The sequence below is a fragment of the Meriones unguiculatus genome, chromosome 10 (assembly GCF_030254825.1).
Source record: "Meriones unguiculatus strain TT.TT164.6M chromosome 10, Bangor_MerUng_6.1, whole genome shotgun sequence".
NCBI lineage: Eukaryota > Metazoa > Chordata > Mammalia > Rodentia > Muridae > Meriones > Meriones unguiculatus.
The window spans coordinates 6,372,621-6,390,595 of record NC_083358.1 but is presented as its reverse complement, the minus strand read 5'-3'; the positions used below and the strand labels follow the sequence as shown (position 1 = coordinate 6,390,595).

The following is a 17,975-nucleotide window of genomic DNA, read 5'->3' as shown; positions in this document are numbered from 1 at the left end:
ATGTGTGTGTGTGGGGGGATGGTAGTGAGAGTGCATGTGTGTGGGGGGATGGTAGTGAGAGTGCATGTGTGTGTGGGGGATGGTAGTGAGAGTGCATGTGTGTGTGTGTGGGGGATGGTAGTGAGAGTGCATGTGTGTGTGTGGGGGGATGGTAGTGAGAGTGCATGTGTGTGTGGGGGATGGTAGTGAGAGTGCATGTGTGTGTGTGTGGGGGATGGTAGTGAGAGTGCATGTGTGTGGGGGATGGTAGTGAGAGTGCATGTGTGTGGGGGGATGGTAGTGAGAGTGCATGTGTGTGTGTGTGGGGGATGGTAGTGAGAGTGCATGTGTGTGGGGGGATGGTAGTGAGAGTGCATGTGTGTGTGTGTGGGGATGGTAGTGAGAGTGCATGTGTGGGGGGGATGGTAGTGAGAGTGCATGTGTGTGTGGGGATGGTAGTGAGAGTGCATGTGTGTGGGGGGATGGTAGTGAGAGTGCATGTGTGTGTGTGTGTGGGGATGGTAGTGAGAGTGCATGTGTGTGTGTGGGGGGGGATGGTAGTGAGAGTGCATGTGTGTGTGTGTGGGGGATGGTAGTGAGAGTGCATGTGTGTGTGTGGGGATGGTAGTGAGAGTGCATGTGTGTGTGTGGGGGATGGTAGTGAGAGTGCATGTGTGTGGGGGGGATGGTAGTGAGAGTGCATGTGTGTGTGTGTGTGGGGATGGTAGTGAGAGTGCATGTGTGTGTGTGGGGGGGGATGGTAGTGAGAGTGCATGTGTGTGTGTGTGTGGGGATGGTAGTGAGAGTGCATGTGTGTGGGGGGATGGTAGTGAGAGTGCATGTGTGTGTGTGTGTGTGGGGATGGTAGTGAGAGTGCATGTGTGTGTGTGTGTGGATGGTAGTGAGAGTGCATGTGTGTGGGGGATGGTAGTGAGAGTGCATGTGTGTGTGTGTGTGGGGATGGTAGTGAGAGTGCATGTGTGTGTGTAGGGGGATGGTAGTGAGAGTGCATGTGTGTGGGGGGATGGTAGTGAGAGTGCATGTGTGTGTGTGTGTGTGGGGATGGTAGTGAGAGTGCATGTGTGTGTGTGTGTGGATGGTAGTGAGAGTGCATGTGTGTGGGGGGATGGTAGTGAGAGTGCATGTGTGTGTGTGGGGGGGGATGGTAGTGAGAGTGCATGTGTGTGTGTGTGTGGATGGTAGTGAGAGTGCATGTGTGTGGGGGGATGGTAGTGAGAGTGCATGTGTGTGTGTGGGGGGGATGGTAGTGAGAGTGCATGTGTGTGGGGGATGGTAGTGAGAGTGCATGTGTGTGTGTGTGTGGGGATGGTAGTGAGAGTGCATGTGTGTGTGTGGGGGGGGATGGTAGTGAGAGTGCATGTGTGTGTGGGGGATGGTAGTGAGAGTGCATGTGTGTGTGTGGGGGATGGTAGTGAGAGTGCATGTGTGTGTGTGTGTGGATGGTAGTGAGAGTGCATGTGTGTGGGGGATGGTAGTGAGAGTGCATGTGTGTGGGGGGATGGTAGTGAGAGTGCATGTGTGTGTGGGGGATGGTAGTGAGAGTGCATGTGTGTGGGGGATGGTAGTGAGAGTGCATGTGTGTGTGTGTGTGGGGATGGTAGTGAGAGTGCATGTGTGTGTGTGTGGGGGGATGGTAGTGAGAGTGCATGTGTGTGTGTGTGTGGGGATGGTAGTGAGAGTGCATGTGTGTGGGGGGATGGTAGTGAGAGTGCATGTGTGTGTGTGTGTGTGGGGATGGTAGTGAGAGTGCATGTGTGTGTGTGTGTGGATGGTAGTGAGAGTGCATGTGTGTGGGGGGATGGTAGTGAGAGTGCATGTGTGTGTGTGTGGGGGATGGTAGTGAGAGTGCATGTGTGTGGGGGGATGGTAGTGAGAGTGCATGTGTGTGGGGGATGGTAGTGAGAGTGCATGTGTGTGTGGGGATGGTAGTGAGAGTGCATGTGTGTGTGTGTGGGGATGGTAGTGAGAGTGCATGTGTGTGTGTGGGGGATGGTAGTGAGAGTGCATGTGTGTGTGTGTGGGGGATGGTAGTGAGAGTGCATGTGTGTGTGGGGGGATGGTAGTGAGAGTGCATGTGTGTGTGGGGGATGGTAGTGAGAGTGCATGTGTGTGTGTGTGGGGGATGGTAGTGAGAGTGCATGTGTGTGTGGGGGGATGGTAGTGAGAGTGCATGTGTGTGTGGGGGATGGTAGTGAGAGTGCATGTGTGTGTGTGTGGGGGATGGTAGTGAGAGTGCATGTGTGTGGGGGGGATGGTAGTGAGAGTGCATGTGTGTGTGGGGGGATGGTAGTGAGAGTGCATGTGTGTGTGTGGGGGGATGGTAGTGAGAGTGCATGTGTGTGTGTGGGGGGATGGTAGTGAGAGTGCATGTGTGTGTGTGGGGGGATGGTAGTGAGAGTGCATGTGTGTGTGTGGGGGATGGTAGTGAGAGTGCATGTGTGTGGGGGATGGTAGTGAGAGTGCATGTGTGTGGGGGATGGTAGTGAGAGTGCATGTGTGTGTGTGTGGGGGATGGTAGTGAGAGTGCATGTGTGTGTGTGTGGGGGATGGTAGTGAGAGTGCATGTGTGTGTGTGTGGATGGTAGTGAGAGTGCATGTGTGTGTGGGGGATGGTAGTGAGAGTGCATGTGTGTGGGGGGGATGGTAGTGAGAGTGCATGTGTGTGGGGGGGATGGTAGTGAGAGTGCATGTGTGTGGGGGGATGGTAGTGAGAGTGCATGTGTGTGTGGGGGGGATGGTAGTGAGAGTGCATGTGTGTGTGTGTGGGGATGGTAGTGAGAGTGCATGTGTGTGGGGGATGGTAGTGAGAGTGCATGTGTGTGTGTGGGGGGGGGATGGTAGTGAGAGTGCATGTGTGTGTGGGGGATGGTAGTGAGAGTGCATGTGTGTGGGGGATGGTAGTGAGAGTGCATGTGTGTGTGGGGGATGGTAGTGAGAGTGCATGTGTGTGTGTGTGGGGATGGTAGTGAGAGTGCATGTGTGTGTGTGGGGGGGATGGTAGTGAGAGTGCATGTGTGTGGGGGGGATGGTAGTGAGAGTGCATGTGTGTGTGTGTGGGGATGGTAGTGAGAGTGCATGTGTGTGGGGGATGGTAGTGAGAGTGCATGTGTGTGTGTGGGGGGGGGATGGTAGTGAGAGTGCATGTGTGTGTGGGGGATGGTAGTGAGAGTGCATGTGTGTGGGGGATGGTAGTGAGAGTGCATGTGTGTGTGTGTGGGGGATGGTAGTGAGAGTGCATGTGTGTGGGGATGGTAGTGAGAGTGCATGTGTGTGTGGGGGATGGTAGTGAGAGTGCATGTGTGTGTGTGTGGGGATGGTAGTGAGAGTGCATGTGTGTGTGGGGGATGGTAGTGAGAGTGCATGTGGGGGGGATGGTAGTGAGAGTGCATGTGTGTGTGTGTGTGTGTGTGGATGGTAGTGAGAGTGCATGTGTGTGTGTGGGGGGGATGGTAGTGAGAGTGCATGTGTGTGTGTGTGGGGATGGTAGTGAGAGTGCATGTGTGTGTGTGGGGGGGATGGTAGTGAGAGTGCATGTGTGTGGGGGGGATGGTAGTGAGAGTGCATGTGTGTGTGTGTGGGGATGGTAGTGAGAGTGCATGTGTGTGTGTGTGGGGGATGGTAGTGAGAGTGCATGTGTGTGTGGGGGGGGGATGGTAGTGAGAGTGCATGTGTGTGGGGGGATGGTAGTGAGAGTGCATGTGTGTGGGGGGATGGTAGTGAGAGTGCATGTGTGTGTGTGTGGGGGATGGTAGTGAGAGTGCATGTGTGTGTGTGGGGGATGGTAGTGAGAGTGCATGTGTGTGGGGGATGGTAGTGAGAGTGCATGTGTGTGTGTGTGGGGGATGGTAGTGAGAGTGCATGTGTGTGTGTGTGGGGGATGGTAGTGAGAGTGCATGTGTGTGGGGGGGATGGTAGTGAGAGTGCATGTGTGTGTGTGTGGGGATGGTAGTGAGAGTGCATGTGTGTGTGGGGATGGTAGTGAGAGTGCATGTGTGTGGGGGATGGTAGTGAGAGTGCATGTGTGTGTGTGTGGGGATGGTAGTGAGAGTGCATGTGTGTGGGGATGGTAGTGAGAGTGCATGTGTGTGGGGGATGGTAGTGAGAGTGCATGTGTGTGGGGGATGGTAGTGAGAGTGCATGTGTGTGGGGATGGTAGTGAGAGTGCATGTGTGTGGGGGATGGTAGTGAGAGTGCATGTGTGTGTGGGGGGGGATGGTAGTGAGAGTGCATGTGTGTGTGTGTGGGGGATGGTAGTGAGAGTGCATGTGTGTGGGGGATGGTAGTGAGAGTGCATGTGTGTGGGGGATGGTAGTGAGAGTGCATGTGTGTGGGGATGGTAGTGAGAGTGCATGTGTGTGGGGATGGTAGTGAGAGTGCATGTGTGTGTGGGGATGGTAGTGAGAGTGCATGTGTGTGTGTGTGGGGGATGGTAGTGAGAGTGCATGTGTGTGGGGGGGATGGTAGTGAGAGTGCATGTGTGTGGGGGGATGGTAGTGAGAGTGCATGTGTGTGTGTGGGATGGTAGTGAGAGTGCATGTGTGTGTGTGGGGGGGATGGTAGTGAGAGTGCATGTGTGTGTGTGTGGGGGATGGTAGTGAGAGTGCATGTGTGTGGGGGGATGGTAGTGAGAGTGCATGTGTGTGTGTGTGGGGGATGGTAGTGAGAGTGCATGTGTGTGGGGGATGGTAGTGAGAGTGCATGTGTGTGTGGGGGGGATGGTAGTGAGAGTGCATGTGTGTGTGTGTGTGTAGGGGGATGGTAGTGAGAGTGCATGTGTGTGGGGGATGGTAGTGAGAGTGCATGTGTGTGTGTGTGGGGGATGGTAGTGAGAGTGCATGTGTGTGTGTGTGGGGGATGGTAGTGAGAGTGCATGTGTGTGTGGGGGGGGATGGTAGTGAGAGTGCATGTGTGTGTGTGTGTGGATGGTAGTGAGAGTGCATGTGTGTGTGGGGGATGGTAGTGAGAGTGCATGTGTGTGTGTGGGGGGATGGTAGTGAGAGTGCATGTGTGTGTGTGTGGGGATGGTAGTGAGAGTGCATGTGTGTGTGGGGATGGTAGTGAGAGTGCATGTGTGGGGGGGATGGTAGTGAGAGTGCATGTGTGTGTGTGGGGGATGGTAGTGAGAGTGCATGTGTGTGTGGGGGATGGTAGTGAGAGTGCATGTGTGTGTGTGTGGGGGATGGTAGTGAGAGTGCATGTGTGTGTGTGGGGGGGATGGTAGTGAGAGTGCATGTGTGTGTGTGTGGGGGATGGTAGTGAGAGTGCATGTGTGTGTGTGGGGGGGATGGTAGTGAGAGTGCATGTGTGTGTGTGTGGGGGATGGTAGTGAGAGTGCATGTGTGTGTGGGGGATGGTAGTGAGAGTGCATGTGTGTGGGGGGGATGGTAGTGAGAGTGCATGTGTGTGGGGGATGGTAGTGAGAGTGCATGTGTGTGTGTGGGGGGGATGGTAGTGAGAGTGCATGTGTGTGTGTGGGGGATGGTAGTGAGAGTGCATGTGTGTGTGTAGGGGGATGGTAGTGAGAGTGCATGTGTGTGTGTGGGGGATGGTAGTGAGAGTGCATGTGTGTGTGTGTGGGGGATGGTAGTGAGAGTGCATGTGTGTGTGGATGGTAGTGAGAGTGCATGTGTGTGTGGGGGGGATGGTAGTGAGAGTGCATGTGTGTGTGGGGGATGGTAGTGAGAGTGCATGTGTGTGTGTGGGGGGATGGTAGTGAGAGTGCATGTGTGTGGGGGGGATGGTAGTGAGAGTGCATGTGTGTGGGGGATGGTAGTGAGAGTGCATGTGTGTGTGTGTGGGGATGGTAGTGAGAGTGCATGTGTGTGTGTGGGGATGGTAGTGAGAGTGCATGTGTGTGTGGGGGATGGTAGTGAGAGTGCATGTGTGTGTGTGTGGGGGATGGTAGTGAGAGTGCATGTGTGTGTGTGGGGGATGGTAGTGAGAGTGCATGTGTGTGTGTGTGGGGGATGGTAGTGAGAGTGCATGTGTGTGTGGGGGATGGTAGTGAGAGTGCATGTGTGTGTGTGTGTGTGGGGATGGTAGTGAGAGTGCATGTGTGTGTGTGGGGGGATGGTAGTGAGAGTGCATGTGTGTGTGGGGGATGGTAGTGAGAGTGCATGTGTGTGTGTGTGGGGATGGTAGTGAGAGTGCATGTGTGTGTGTGTGGGGATGGTAGTGAGAGTGCATGTGTGTGTGTGTGTGGGGGATGGTAGTGAGAGTGCATGTGTGTGTGGGGGATGGTAGTGAGAGTGCATGTGTGTGGGGGATGGTAGTGAGAGTGCATGTGTGTGGGGGATGGTAGTGAGAGTGCATGTGTGTGGGGGATGGTAGTGAGAGTGCATGTGTGTGTATGTGTGTGGGGGATGGTAGTGAGAGTGCATGTGTGTGTGTGGATGGTAGTGAGAGTGCATGTGTGTGTGTGGGGGATGGTAGTGAGAGTGCATGTGTGTGTGTGTGGGGATGGTAGTGAGAGTGCATGTGTGTGGGGGGGGGGATGGTAGTGAGAGTGCATGTGTGTGTGTGTGGGGGATGGTAGTGAGAGTGCATGTGTGTGTGTGGATGGTAGTGAGAGTGCATGTGTGTGTGTGTGGGGGATGGTAGTGAGAGTGCATGTGTGTGTGTGGATGGTAGTGAGAGTGCATGTGTGTGTGTGGGGGGGATGGTAGTGAGAGTGCATGTGTGTGGGGGATGGTAGTGAGAGTGCATGTGTGTGTGGGGGATGGTAGTGAGAGTGCATGTGTGTGTGGGGGGGGGATGGTAGTGAGAGTGCATGTGTGTGGGGGATGGTAGTGAGAGTGCATGTGTGTGTGTGTGTGTGTGTGGATGGTAGTGAGAGTGCATGTGTGTGTGTGGGGGGGATGGTAGTGAGAGTGCATGTGTGTGGGGGATGGTAGTGAGAGTGCATGTGTGTGTGTGGGGGGATGGTAGTGAGAGTGCATGTGTGTGTGTGTGTGTGTGGATGGTAGTGAGAGTGCATGTGTGTGTGTGGGGGATGGTAGTGAGAGTGCATGTGTGTGTGTGGGGGGGATGGTAGTGAGAGTGCATGTGTGTGGGGATGGTAGTGAGAGTGCATGTGTGTGGGGATGGTAGTGAGAGTGCATGTGTGTGGGGGGGATGGTAGTGAGAGTGCATGTGTGTGTGGGGGGGGGATGGTAGTGAGAGTGCATGTGTGTGGGGGGGATGGTAGTGAGAGTGCATGTGTGTGGGGGGATGGTAGTGAGAGTGCATGTGTGTGTGTGTGGGGGATGGTAGTGAGAGTGCATGTGTGTGTGTGGGGGATGGTAGTGAGAGTGCATGTGTGTGTGTGTGGGGATGGTAGTGAGAGTGCATGTGTGTGTGTGGGGGATGGTAGTGAGAGTGCACGTGTGTGTGTGTGGGGGATGGTAGTGAGAGTGCATGTGTGTGGGGGGATGGTAGTGAGAGTGCATGTGTGTGTGTGGGGGATGGTAGTGAGAGTGCATGTGTGTGTGGGGGATGGTAGTGAGAGTGCATGTGTGTGTGGGGGATGGTAGTGAGAGTGCATGTGTGTGTGTAGGGGGATGGTAGTGAGAGTGCATGTGTGTGTGTGGATGGTAGTGAGAGTGCATGTGTGTGTGGGGGATGGTAGTGAGAGTGCATGTGTGTGTGTGTGGGGGATGGTAGTGAGAGTGCATGTGTGTGTGTGGGGGATGGTAGTGAGAGTGCATGTGTGTGTGTGGATGGTAGTGAGAGTGCATGTGTGTGTGGGGGATGGTAGTGAGAGTGCATGTGTGTGTGTGTGGGGGATGGTAGTGAGAGTGCATGTGTGTGTGTGTGGGGATGGTAGTGAGAGTGCATGTGTGTGTGTGGGGGATGGTAGTGAGAGTGCACGTGTGTGTGTGTGGGGGATGGTAGTGAGAGTGCATGTGTGTGGGGGGATGGTAGTGAGAGTGCATGTGTGTGTGTGGGGGATGGTAGTGAGAGTGCATGTGTGTGTGGGGGATGGTAGTGAGAGTGCATGTGTGTGTGTGTGGGGATGGTAGTGAGAGTGCATGTGTGTGTGTGGGGATGGTAGTGAGAGTGCATGTGTGTGTGGGGGATGGTAGTGAGAGTGCATGTGTGTGTGTGTGGGGGATGGTAGTGAGAGTGCATGTGTGTGTGTGGGGGATGGTAGTGAGAGTGCATGTGTGTGTGTGTGGGGGATGGTAGTGAGAGTGCATGTGTGTGTGTGGGGGGATGGTAGTGAGAGTGCATGTGTGTGTGTGTGTGTGTGGATGGTAGTGAGAGTGCATGTGTGTGTGTGGGGGGGATGGTAGTGAGAGTGCATGTGTGTGGGGGATGGTAGTGAGAGTGCATGTGTGTGTGTGTGGGGGATGGTAGTGAGAGTGCATGTGTGTGTGTGTGGGGATGGTAGTGAGAGTGCATGTGTGTGGGGGGGATGGTAGTGAGAGTGCATGTGTGTGTGTGGGGGATGGTAGTGAGAGTGCATGTGTGTGGGGGGGATGGTAGTGAGAGTGCATGTGTGTGGGGGGATGCTAGTGAGAGTGCATGTGTGTGGGGGATGGTAGTGAGAGTGCATGTGTGTGTGTGGGGGGGGATGGTAGTGAGAGTGCATGTGTGTGTGTGGGGGATGGTAGTGAGAGTGCACGTGTGTGTGTGTGGGGGATGGTAGTGAGAGTGCATGTGTGTGGGGGGATGGTAGTGAGAGTGCATGTGTGTGTGTGGGGGATGGTAGTGAGAGTGCATGTGTGTGTGGGGGATGGTAGTGAGAGTGCATGTGTGTGTGGGGGATGGTAGTGAGAGTGCATGTGTGTGTGTAGGGGGATGGTAGTGAGAGTGCATGTGTGTGTGTGGATGGTAGTGAGAGTGCATGTGTGTGTGTGGGGATGGTAGTGAGAGTGCATGTGTGTGTGGGGGATGGTAGTGAGAGTGCATGTGTGTGTGGGGATGGTAGTGAGAGTGCATGTGGGGGGGATGGTAGTGAGAGTGCATGTGTGTGGGGGGATGGTAGTGAGAGTGCATGTGTGTGTGTGGGGGATGGTAGTGAGAGTGCATGTGTGTGGGGGATGGTAGTGAGAGTGCATGTGTGTGTGTGGGGATGGTAGTGAGAGTGCATGTGTGTGTGTGTGGGGGATGGTAGTGAGAGTGCATGTGTGTGTGGGGGATGGTAGTGAGAGTGCATGTGTGTGTGTGGGGGGGATGGTAGTGAGAGTGCATGTGTGTGGGGGATGGTAGTGAGAGTGCATGTGTGTGTGTGTGGGGGATGGTAGTGAGAGTGCATGTGTGTGTGTGTGGGGGATGGTAGTGAGAGTGCATGTGTGTGGGGGGGATGGTAGTGAGAGTGCATGTGTGTGTGTGTGGGGGATGGTAGTGAGAGTGCATGTGTGTGTGTGTGGGGGATGGTAGTGAGAGTGCATGTGTGTGTGTGGGGGGGATGGTAGTGAGAGTGCATGTGTGTGTGTGGGGATGGTAGTGAGAGTGCATGTGTGTGTGTGTGGGGGATGGTAGTGAGAGTGCATGTGTGTGTGTGTGGGGGATGGTAGTGAGAGTGCATGTGTGTGGGGGGGATGGTAGTGAGAGTGCATGTGTGTGTGTGTGGGGGATGGTAGTGAGAGTGCATGTGTGTGGGGGGGATGGTAGTGAGAGTGCATGTGTGTGGGGGGGATGGTAGTGAGAGTGCATGTGTGTGGGGGATGGTAGTGAGAGTGCATGTGTGTGTGTGGGGGGGATGGTAGTGAGAGTGCATGTGTGTGTGTGGGGATGGTAGTGAGAGTGCATGTGTGTGTGTGTGGGGGATGGTAGTGAGAGTGCATGTGTGTGGGGGGGATGGTAGTGAGAGTGCATGTGTGTGTGTGTGGGGGATGGTAGTGAGAGTGCATGTGTGTGGGGGGGATGGTAGTGAGAGTGCATGTGTGTGGGGGGGATGGTAGTGAGAGTGCATGTGTGTGGGGGATGGTAGTGAGAGTGCATGTGTGTGTGTGGGGGGGATGGTAGTGAGAGTGCATGTGTGTGGGGGATGGTAGTGAGAGTGCATGTGGCATGCAATGAATAGAAGCCAAGAACATCTTGCAAGAGCAGGTTCTTTCCTTCTTACATGTGCATTCTGGGCATCAGACTCAGGTTGGCAAGCTTGGTGGTGAGTGCCTTTACCTACTGAGCCATCTCACAGGCCCTATGTGTGAGTTTTGTGCCAAGGCTAGTGTGGTTGTTTGAGTGAGAATGGACCCCATAAGGAGCCATACTTGGTTTCCAGTTGGTCCACTGTTTTGGGAAAGATAGAAGGTGTGGCCTTGTTGGAGGAGATGTGTCACTGCGGGTGGGTTTTGAGATTTCAGAAGCTCATGCCAGGCCCAGTCTCTTCCTGTCTGCCTTGTGCTTGTGGATCAGATGTAAGCCCTTATCTATTGCTCTAGCACCATGCTTGCCTGCCTGCAGCCATGCTCCCTTCCATGACTCACCCTCTAGCCCCAATTACATGCTGCTGCTGCTGCTGCTGCTCCTCTTCCTCCTCCTCCTCCTTCTTTTTTGAGACAGGGTTTCTCTGTGTAGCCTTTGCTGTCCTGGACTCGTTTTGTAGACCAGGCTGGCCTCAAACTTACAGAGAGATCTGCCTGCCTAGAATCACAGGTGTGTGCCACCATGCCCGGCTTAAATGCTTTTTCTTATAGGTGTTTTGATCATGGTGTTTTTCAGCAATAGAAAAGTAATGAAGACAGCTAGCTAGTTTGTTTGTTTGGTGGTGCTGGGAGTGGAACCTCTGACTTTATGCATGCCAGGCTAGTGCTCTACTTCTGGGAGATGTCTTCATTCCTTATTTTTCTGAGACCAGGTCTTACACTATGGGCCAGGCTGACCTCCAGCTTGTTACCCTCCTCCTCAGCCTTTTGAATGCTGGGGTTGCAGGTGTGCCAATGTGCCCAGCAAAGCTATTATATTTAATGATGGATTAATCACTGTCAGTTTGGATACAAACCACAGAGTCATAAATTGCATGTAAGCTTCTGGAAATTGGCTTCTTAGAGCCTGGGGGAAGGACTTTTTCATTTGTCAGCACTGTGTGAACATTCAAACATGCTGCGTCTTTACTGCACAGGATACAGGAGGTAGCATCTGTACACTGGCCAGGAGTTTAGAGTGTCAGAGGGACCAGCTTGTCTGTCTTTTGCCTGTGCATGTGTGTGAATGCACAGGTTTAGTTGTCATAGTGCTTTTAAAACCACGTGGGAACTGATGCTGGTGGAAAGAGCAGGAGCTTTTCTTTACAGTGAGCTTCTTTATAGTGAGCTTGTATTTTTGATAGTCTACTTTCTCAAGTTTCAAGGTATTAGACTGTTTGCCCAGCAGATTTGTTCTAACCAGTTATTATAACTTTCTGCCACAGAACTGCACAATATATGATAAAAGTTAAGAAAAAAAATCTAAGCCCTAATTTCTTGTTTCAGTGTTTGTTATGTCACTCAGAGGCTGAGGTGTGTTCAGTGTCAGAACCCATGACTAGCATGCTGAAGGTTCAGTCTCCAGTACTGGAGAAAAAGCTCCTTATAGTTTATGTTACAATTGAAATGAATGGATCACATATCAAACCAAATGTACCTTACTTTGATTAAGCAGGAAATAAGATGTGTTGCAGAAATATTTTTGAGCTAAATTTGCCTTGGAGAAGTGCCACATATGGCAGAGCTGATGCAGGCTTGATCCCACCATTCCCTGTGCACCATTTCTGTGGGCAGACCCCCAAGCCCTGCATTAGTTCAGTAGTTTGTCTACCTGTTTTTGCAGGAGAAAGAGGTTGTTACAGTGGTGTCATTGAATCTTAACAATGCTTGCCTCTGTCACAAATCTCAGTTCCCTTGACTTGCAGAGCAGAGATACATTGGCCTGAGTCTAGAAACCAGGTACCTCTCCTCTTACGCAGAAATTGACAGGGGTGGGAGAGGTGGGGGGCGCATAAAGGAGCTAATATGACCTGGTGTCACTGTGCATGTGGGACCTGAGGGCTCTAACACTTGCTCCCATGTTCCACAGAGACCATGATGGGTACCCCGCCACCCACCAGTGAGATACAGCAGTCGCAGCCACAGGCCTTACACTACGCGTTGGCCAACGCACAGCAAGTGCAGATCCACCAGATTGGAGAGGATGGACAGGTGCAAGTAGTACGTACCTTCTAACATGTTTGGGGAAGTGGCTAGGGCAGTGTTGCTGGCACAAGGAGAAAAAGCTGGAGGTGAGGTGATGTTGAAGGTGCTTCATTTAGAAAAGTACTATGACAGCCTTGATCTTGGCTCCTGTTGAACAACCCAGTGATAGGAACCACTGCAGGACGTTTACTGGTCCCTGTGGTTCGTCCCTTTGTCCTGTGCAGATGTTGCCTCCACACATCTGTGTGCAGCCTGTTTGAAGGAATCTGCTTCTACTTGTCTCCCTGGAAGCATATTTCTCAGCTCATGAACCCAGGCAGCCTTTCACGATGGAAAAGGTCTAGACCATGGCCTTGGTTTCTCACAGCGGCTGTTTAACGTGTGCCGGGCTCCCACAGGCACCTCATGGTGGCAGGCCTTAGTTGGAGTGCTGCACTCTGAGCCGTGGACAGCACAGAGGCCAGCCAGAATCTTCTGCATACTCTGAGCACACAGTAGGAAGTGGCAGAATAGGAAGTATGCGCCTCAGAACCTGCTAGAGAGCAAGGAGCTTTGAGGGCAGCACTGGGGTGCTGCTGCTTTTTGTCCACTGGGCTGTGGGGCTGTTTTAAAGGAAACAGAATGGCTATAAGTGATGGGGTTCATGGGCTTGTTGATGTGTATGACTAGGCACCAGCAGGCGTTTTCAGTGGCTAGTGGGGAGGTCTTCGAGAGCGCTGGGATAGATCCCTTTGGCACAGGTTTCTGTGAGTGGTGAAGCAGGTGTGGCCCAACACCTGCAGCATGTTGTTTGCTATACGATCTGTTTAGGCTAAGATAAGATTTAAAAAAAAAAATCTTTTTTAAAATTTAAAAATTTTTAGTTATGTGTATGAGTGTGTACCTATGTGTGGGGTTTGTACATGTGAAAGCAGGTGTCCACAGAGTCCAGAAGAGGGCTTCAGAGCCTCTGGGCTGGAGTTACGGGCTCTTGCGAGCTGCCTGACATGGGTGCTGGGAGCTGAACTCAGGTCTTTTGCAAGAACAACAAGTGCTCTTAATCTCAGTTTTCTCCCCTGCCCCAGATAGGATTTTGATGGGAGTCACACGTCTGGCCTTCTGTGGAGCCTCATTTATTAGTATTTACATGAGTTGTTTAAATGTGTGTTTAATAAAACTGCCCTTTAGTACAGGGCACACGAGTAACTCCTCCCACCTGCCACCCTTACCAGCATTCTTACCAGGGACTGCACATTCTTAGTTGTTAAGTAACATTGAAAGGTTCAGCAAGTTGCATAAATCATGTGATGAACATTGACTTCCAGAGGCTGGGATGAGCTCAGGCTGTGCGCACAGTGCAGCAGCTGGCCAAACCCTGCCCTCTGCTGGGCTGGCAGCAGATAGGCATGAAGCTGGCGGAGGGTGCTTGTTGTTCCCTTTGGTTTGTTTTCCTCTGATGCTTCTCGGTGTCTTCTCTTGCTGTGGATCCCACAGGGCCACCTCCACATTGCTCAGGTGCCTCAAGGAGAGCAGGTGCAGATCACACAGGACAGTGAGGTGAGTCAGGCGTCGGAACAAGGCCACAAGGCCATGCAATCATGTACTCAGCGTTTGGAGCCAATGCCGTTCCAGCAGAGCCTGGGAAGCGCTCTAGGGGAGAGTCTGCCTGGCACAGTGGGGTAACTGGGACACTTTTCTGCCGTCCTTTGCAATTTATGATGGTGTAAAATGACATCTGTGAAGAGACCCTGCAGACTCAGAGCAATTCTTTTGTACCAGTAGTGGGACTAGCTTCCTGCCTGTTGTGACACAAGCAGGCAGTGCCCTGATAGTGTAGTCCCATCATGGGGATGCAGCTCCACTGTGGGCCACACCATGCTAGTGTGTATATGCCTTGTGGACCTATAATTGTTTAAAATAAAAAGGAAAAATATACATTCTCATTTGTGGGAGTTGAGGGAAAAGGTTTAAAGTTTTATGCTTTTATTACAAGAGGAAAAAAATCTAGAGATTTGGCTAATAATACTTGTTTTATTTTTGTGAGTTTTATTGCTTAAAAGGGTTGAATTTTTGTAGAATTAATGGTTTCCTGGTTATTTCTGAATAGTGCAGGGAGATTCTCACTCTGTCTCTTTTTTTCTCTGTGCAGGGCAATCTGCAGATTCATCACGTTGGTCAGGATGGACAGGTAAGCGCTCACCCATTCCTGTTCACACCCTCTCAGCTGGCTTGCACACGTCTGTGTTCCTCATCATGAGACACTGGGGTGGGGGTGGGGGTGGGGGTGGGGGTGGGGTTGCCTCCAATAGGAGGGAGCTGGGCTGAGGTATCTAGGTGTGTACAGGTGGACTCTGTCCTGCATTTGTGCTTTGTGGGCTCTCACATTAGTTTTTGCACCTGAGAAGAAACTTCCACCATGTTTATTGCTTTCTGCAACTTTCCATGAAACTGATGATGTTTGCACAGGTAGACAAGGTAGGCTTGGTTCTTGCTCATTAATGTCAAACATAAACACTTTCCTGTTCTCCTGAGATAAGGAGAGCAGTTCTTTAGTGTCTATCCTGGGAGGGCTTCTGTGCTTAGTGAAGTGCCCAGGCTCTGGGTCCCCAGGAGGGATGTGCTACTGGGCAGAGGGATGCTGGTGGTTGCAGTGGCGATTTGTACTTCTGTGGCCTTTAAGGAGTTTTTGTGAAGATTCATTACAGCTTTGGGTTATGAATAATCAGGACAGGCTCTTGTTTGTGTAATGTAGCTTAAGAGCTCATTCATCATACAGAATGCTCTGCTCATTTCCCAAAACTAGCCCTTTCTGTGCTGGAAGACCCACGTGTCTTTCCTGTCCACCTGCTTTGGGAAAGAGTCAGAGCTAAAGAGGACTCTAGTAATTTCTGCCAAGCTTGAACAGTTGAGAACAAGTAGCAGAAGTCAGTTCTCATAGCCTTTTTCTTGGGGAGTTTCTTGCTGCAAAGGCCCAGCCTTGAAATCAGTGGCTCTTTCTCCTTTGATGATGTGTTTTTTGTCTGTTTCATTGATGTTTCCCTGGGGGAAGGAGGCACCTTTTCATGGATGAGGAAAGCAAACCCTTCCAGTTTCCCACTGTTTCACTCATGAGTAAAGTTCTACATGGAATTGAAAATAAAAATACAGTAGGGCTTTTCTCACTGTTAGTGTGATACTTGTGCTCAGTTGTAGGCAGAAGTGCTTGCCTGATCCATGTAACATGAGGGCAGAGATCCCAATGTCTAACCATAGGCCATGCCACAGGGTTCTAGGCAAGGTCAATAAGGCTGTGAAAGAAACATTGTCTGAGCTTCCAGGCTATGAGACCTCTGGTTCTGTCCCTGTCCCCCGTATCTTGAAGCCTGTCACTGCTGCCAGCTATGATTCACTACCTGCTCTTCTCTAAGCCTCCTTACAAGAACCTGCCATGCCGGTCACTGGTCACAGTGTGAGGCAACTTGTACATCTCTGACACTTTCCACACGTGAACTCCATACTTCTTTTTGTCTCCTGCTTCCCCAGTGTCTTTAAAATGAACTTTAAAAAAAAAAAAAATCTGGGACTGAATCTCAAAGGGCACTGCTGGCGGCCCCTTCTCTCCCAGAGACAGCTTGCCTTCTGCTGGCAATGTGCAGCATGTGCTTGTGAAGCACCTGCTTTCTGGCTGGACCATTAGCCCGTTCTCTTTGCTTCCCATTTGTAGAGATTCTGTCCTCATTTTATCCTCTGGCTAGTTCTCAAGTCTGTTCAGAATGGCTTCATTTATGGTGCAGAGGCACAAATGCTCCAGTTACCTTGATGTCTTCAGTGGAACTAAAGAGCCCAGACCCATGCTGTGGATAGTTGGCCCTGTCACTTTCCTCTTCCTCGGCACACAGGAGGATTGTGCCTGTTGATACTGGATTCTTTAGCTGAGTTGGTGTCAGGTCTTTCCTGTGTCCCGGTGTGAATGCTGGGATGTTTTACGGAAGGCTGACTGCGTGCACTGGCTGTAGGTGTGTAGGAAAGGTGTTGACTGGGACAGCCTCAGGTGTAAAAGCTCTGGAAGATATCTATGTGAATGACTTTTTTTTTTAAGTTCATAAATTCACCATTATTTTGTCAATCAGATGTGGGAAGGTGGTGGAGCTTGCTGCATCAAGGCTGCAGCAGGACGATAGATGGCTGTGTCCCCAGAGGGAGACTGTCACAGGAGGCCGTGGGCACCAGAGATTCAGCATTAAGGAGGTTAGAGCCGTCAGAACTTGGTCTGACAGGCGCACAGCTGCTCCCATGTATACAGTCACTGTGGGCAAGCACGGTCAGGAAGGGCCAGTGGAGAATGGGAGCATTGAGGCTTCAGTGGCTGCTCTCAGTGAGTGCTATGGGAATGGGTGGGCTCTGTGCTGTCCATGTCTCCACCTCTGTCTGCACTGACCAGCCCTAGAGGAGCTTTGCTTGCTCTTGGCCAGTATACCCTAGTGGTCACTGCTGTTTGCCATTTGTTTTCCCACTTTAGGTTTCCAGATCTATGCCACGGTGGCCAGTACTCAGCATCTCTGGTCTGTAGGGGGAGGAAGCAGGAGCTTCCCTGAGATACTGAAATGTAAACTACAGCAGAATCTTTTAAGACATGGCTTAGAGGGTCTTTGCCTGGGTTCTCAAAGCTGTGCTTTATCTTGGCTCCTAAATGTAGGCTCCACATCAGAACTGAGCTCCGGTTCCTCTGGATATGGTGAGTGCTCTGAGTTTAGCTTCAGGCTGTAGCACCCATACACAGACCATTGGCTCCCTTCGGCTTCTGGCCAGTGTGTCTTATGTGGTGATGGTTTTGTATTGTTTATGTGACTAGGTTTCAGGAGGAAGCTGGCTGCCAAGTACGTGGAGTTGAATTTAATAGGCAGTTACTAGTTGTAGCTGTGCTGTGAGGGAGTGAGGGATGGGGGCTGAGCCTGGCCTCCAGTTGCTCACTGTGCTGTTTCTGATGGTTCTTGTTGATCAGCTCTGGGAGATTGGCACTTTATTTAAGCTGACTGAAACTGGTGGTTTCTTTCCTCTCAGGTGAAGCCATAGGTACCCTTGGAAGGTGGGTGACACTGTTGTCTGTGCTCCTGTCTTTATAGCTGTGAGCACGGTCAGGGCTACTCCCGTTTTGGAGTGGTCTGATGGAATTGGTTGGGTGGAGCTTGGGTGGGAAGTCAAAGCAGGGTCAGGGAAATCTGGGACTCTCATGCAAGGGGATCTAAAAGGGCAGGGCTCCAGAATTGGGGCTGTGGGTGTTACAAACGTGTTGATACAGGACTAACTTTTTGTGAGAGGGATTTCCGTTCTCAGTGTAGTATAGTGGAATCTTTATTTTGTGTGGGTTGTCAGAAGATTCTGGAAAATAAAAGCCATCAAATGGCTTGGGATTGAAGGTCGCAGGGTAGTGGATGGTGTTGTCTTTGATGCATTGAAAAGCAGCGATCTTTGAGCTCATGGTGACTTCTTGAAGCCAGTAAGCTAGTGGCTATCTTGAGAAGGCCCCTAGGGGCTAGCCTTGACTTTGGTCTTGGACAGTCACTTTGCCCACAGACCTGAGCTCTGCTGTGAGTCACTGCTGCCTGTTGAGCTTCCTCTCTGTGACATGGATAGCTGGTGCCTGGGCCAGCTCCCCAGGAAGGGTAGCTTGGTTTTATAGTGAATGGCAGCATGGCTGGGTAGGGCTGATGTGCCTCCAAAGCTACTGGTGTTTGGGCTTCCAGCCTCAGTGAGAGTGATTTCACATGACGCAGGGTCTTTCTCATAAGTGTCAGAAGTCAGAAGAGATCCTCAAGGCAGCGTGGGTGGGCGCCACTATAGCTTTAGTAATGTTCACTTTCTCTTCTGCCCCTCTCCTCCCATTAGCTCTTGAATACTGGTTACAACACATCACATTTA

At 51.8% G+C, this 17,975-nt stretch overlaps 1 protein-coding gene across 9 annotated transcripts in view; it reads left to right on the top strand.

The window, feature by feature from the left end:
* Banp (BTG3 associated nuclear protein) overlaps positions 1 to 17,975 on the top strand; it is an 88,384-nt gene that overhangs the window by 55,619 nt on the left and 14,790 nt on the right. For 5 of the 9 annotated variants that reach the window (XM_021631155.2, XM_021631160.2, XM_021631158.2 and 2 more), the window contains 3 exons: positions 11,983 to 12,113; positions 13,563 to 13,634; positions 14,227 to 14,265. In XM_021631155.2, coding sequence (XP_021486830.1) covers positions 11,983 to 12,113; positions 13,563 to 13,634; positions 14,227 to 14,265 — 242 coding nt within the window. The remainder of the gene's footprint in view (positions 1 to 11,982; positions 12,114 to 13,562; positions 13,635 to 14,226; positions 14,266 to 17,975) is intronic. The other 4 variants (XM_021631157.2, XM_021631161.2, XM_021631159.2 and 1 more) reach the window with 1 other exon arrangement.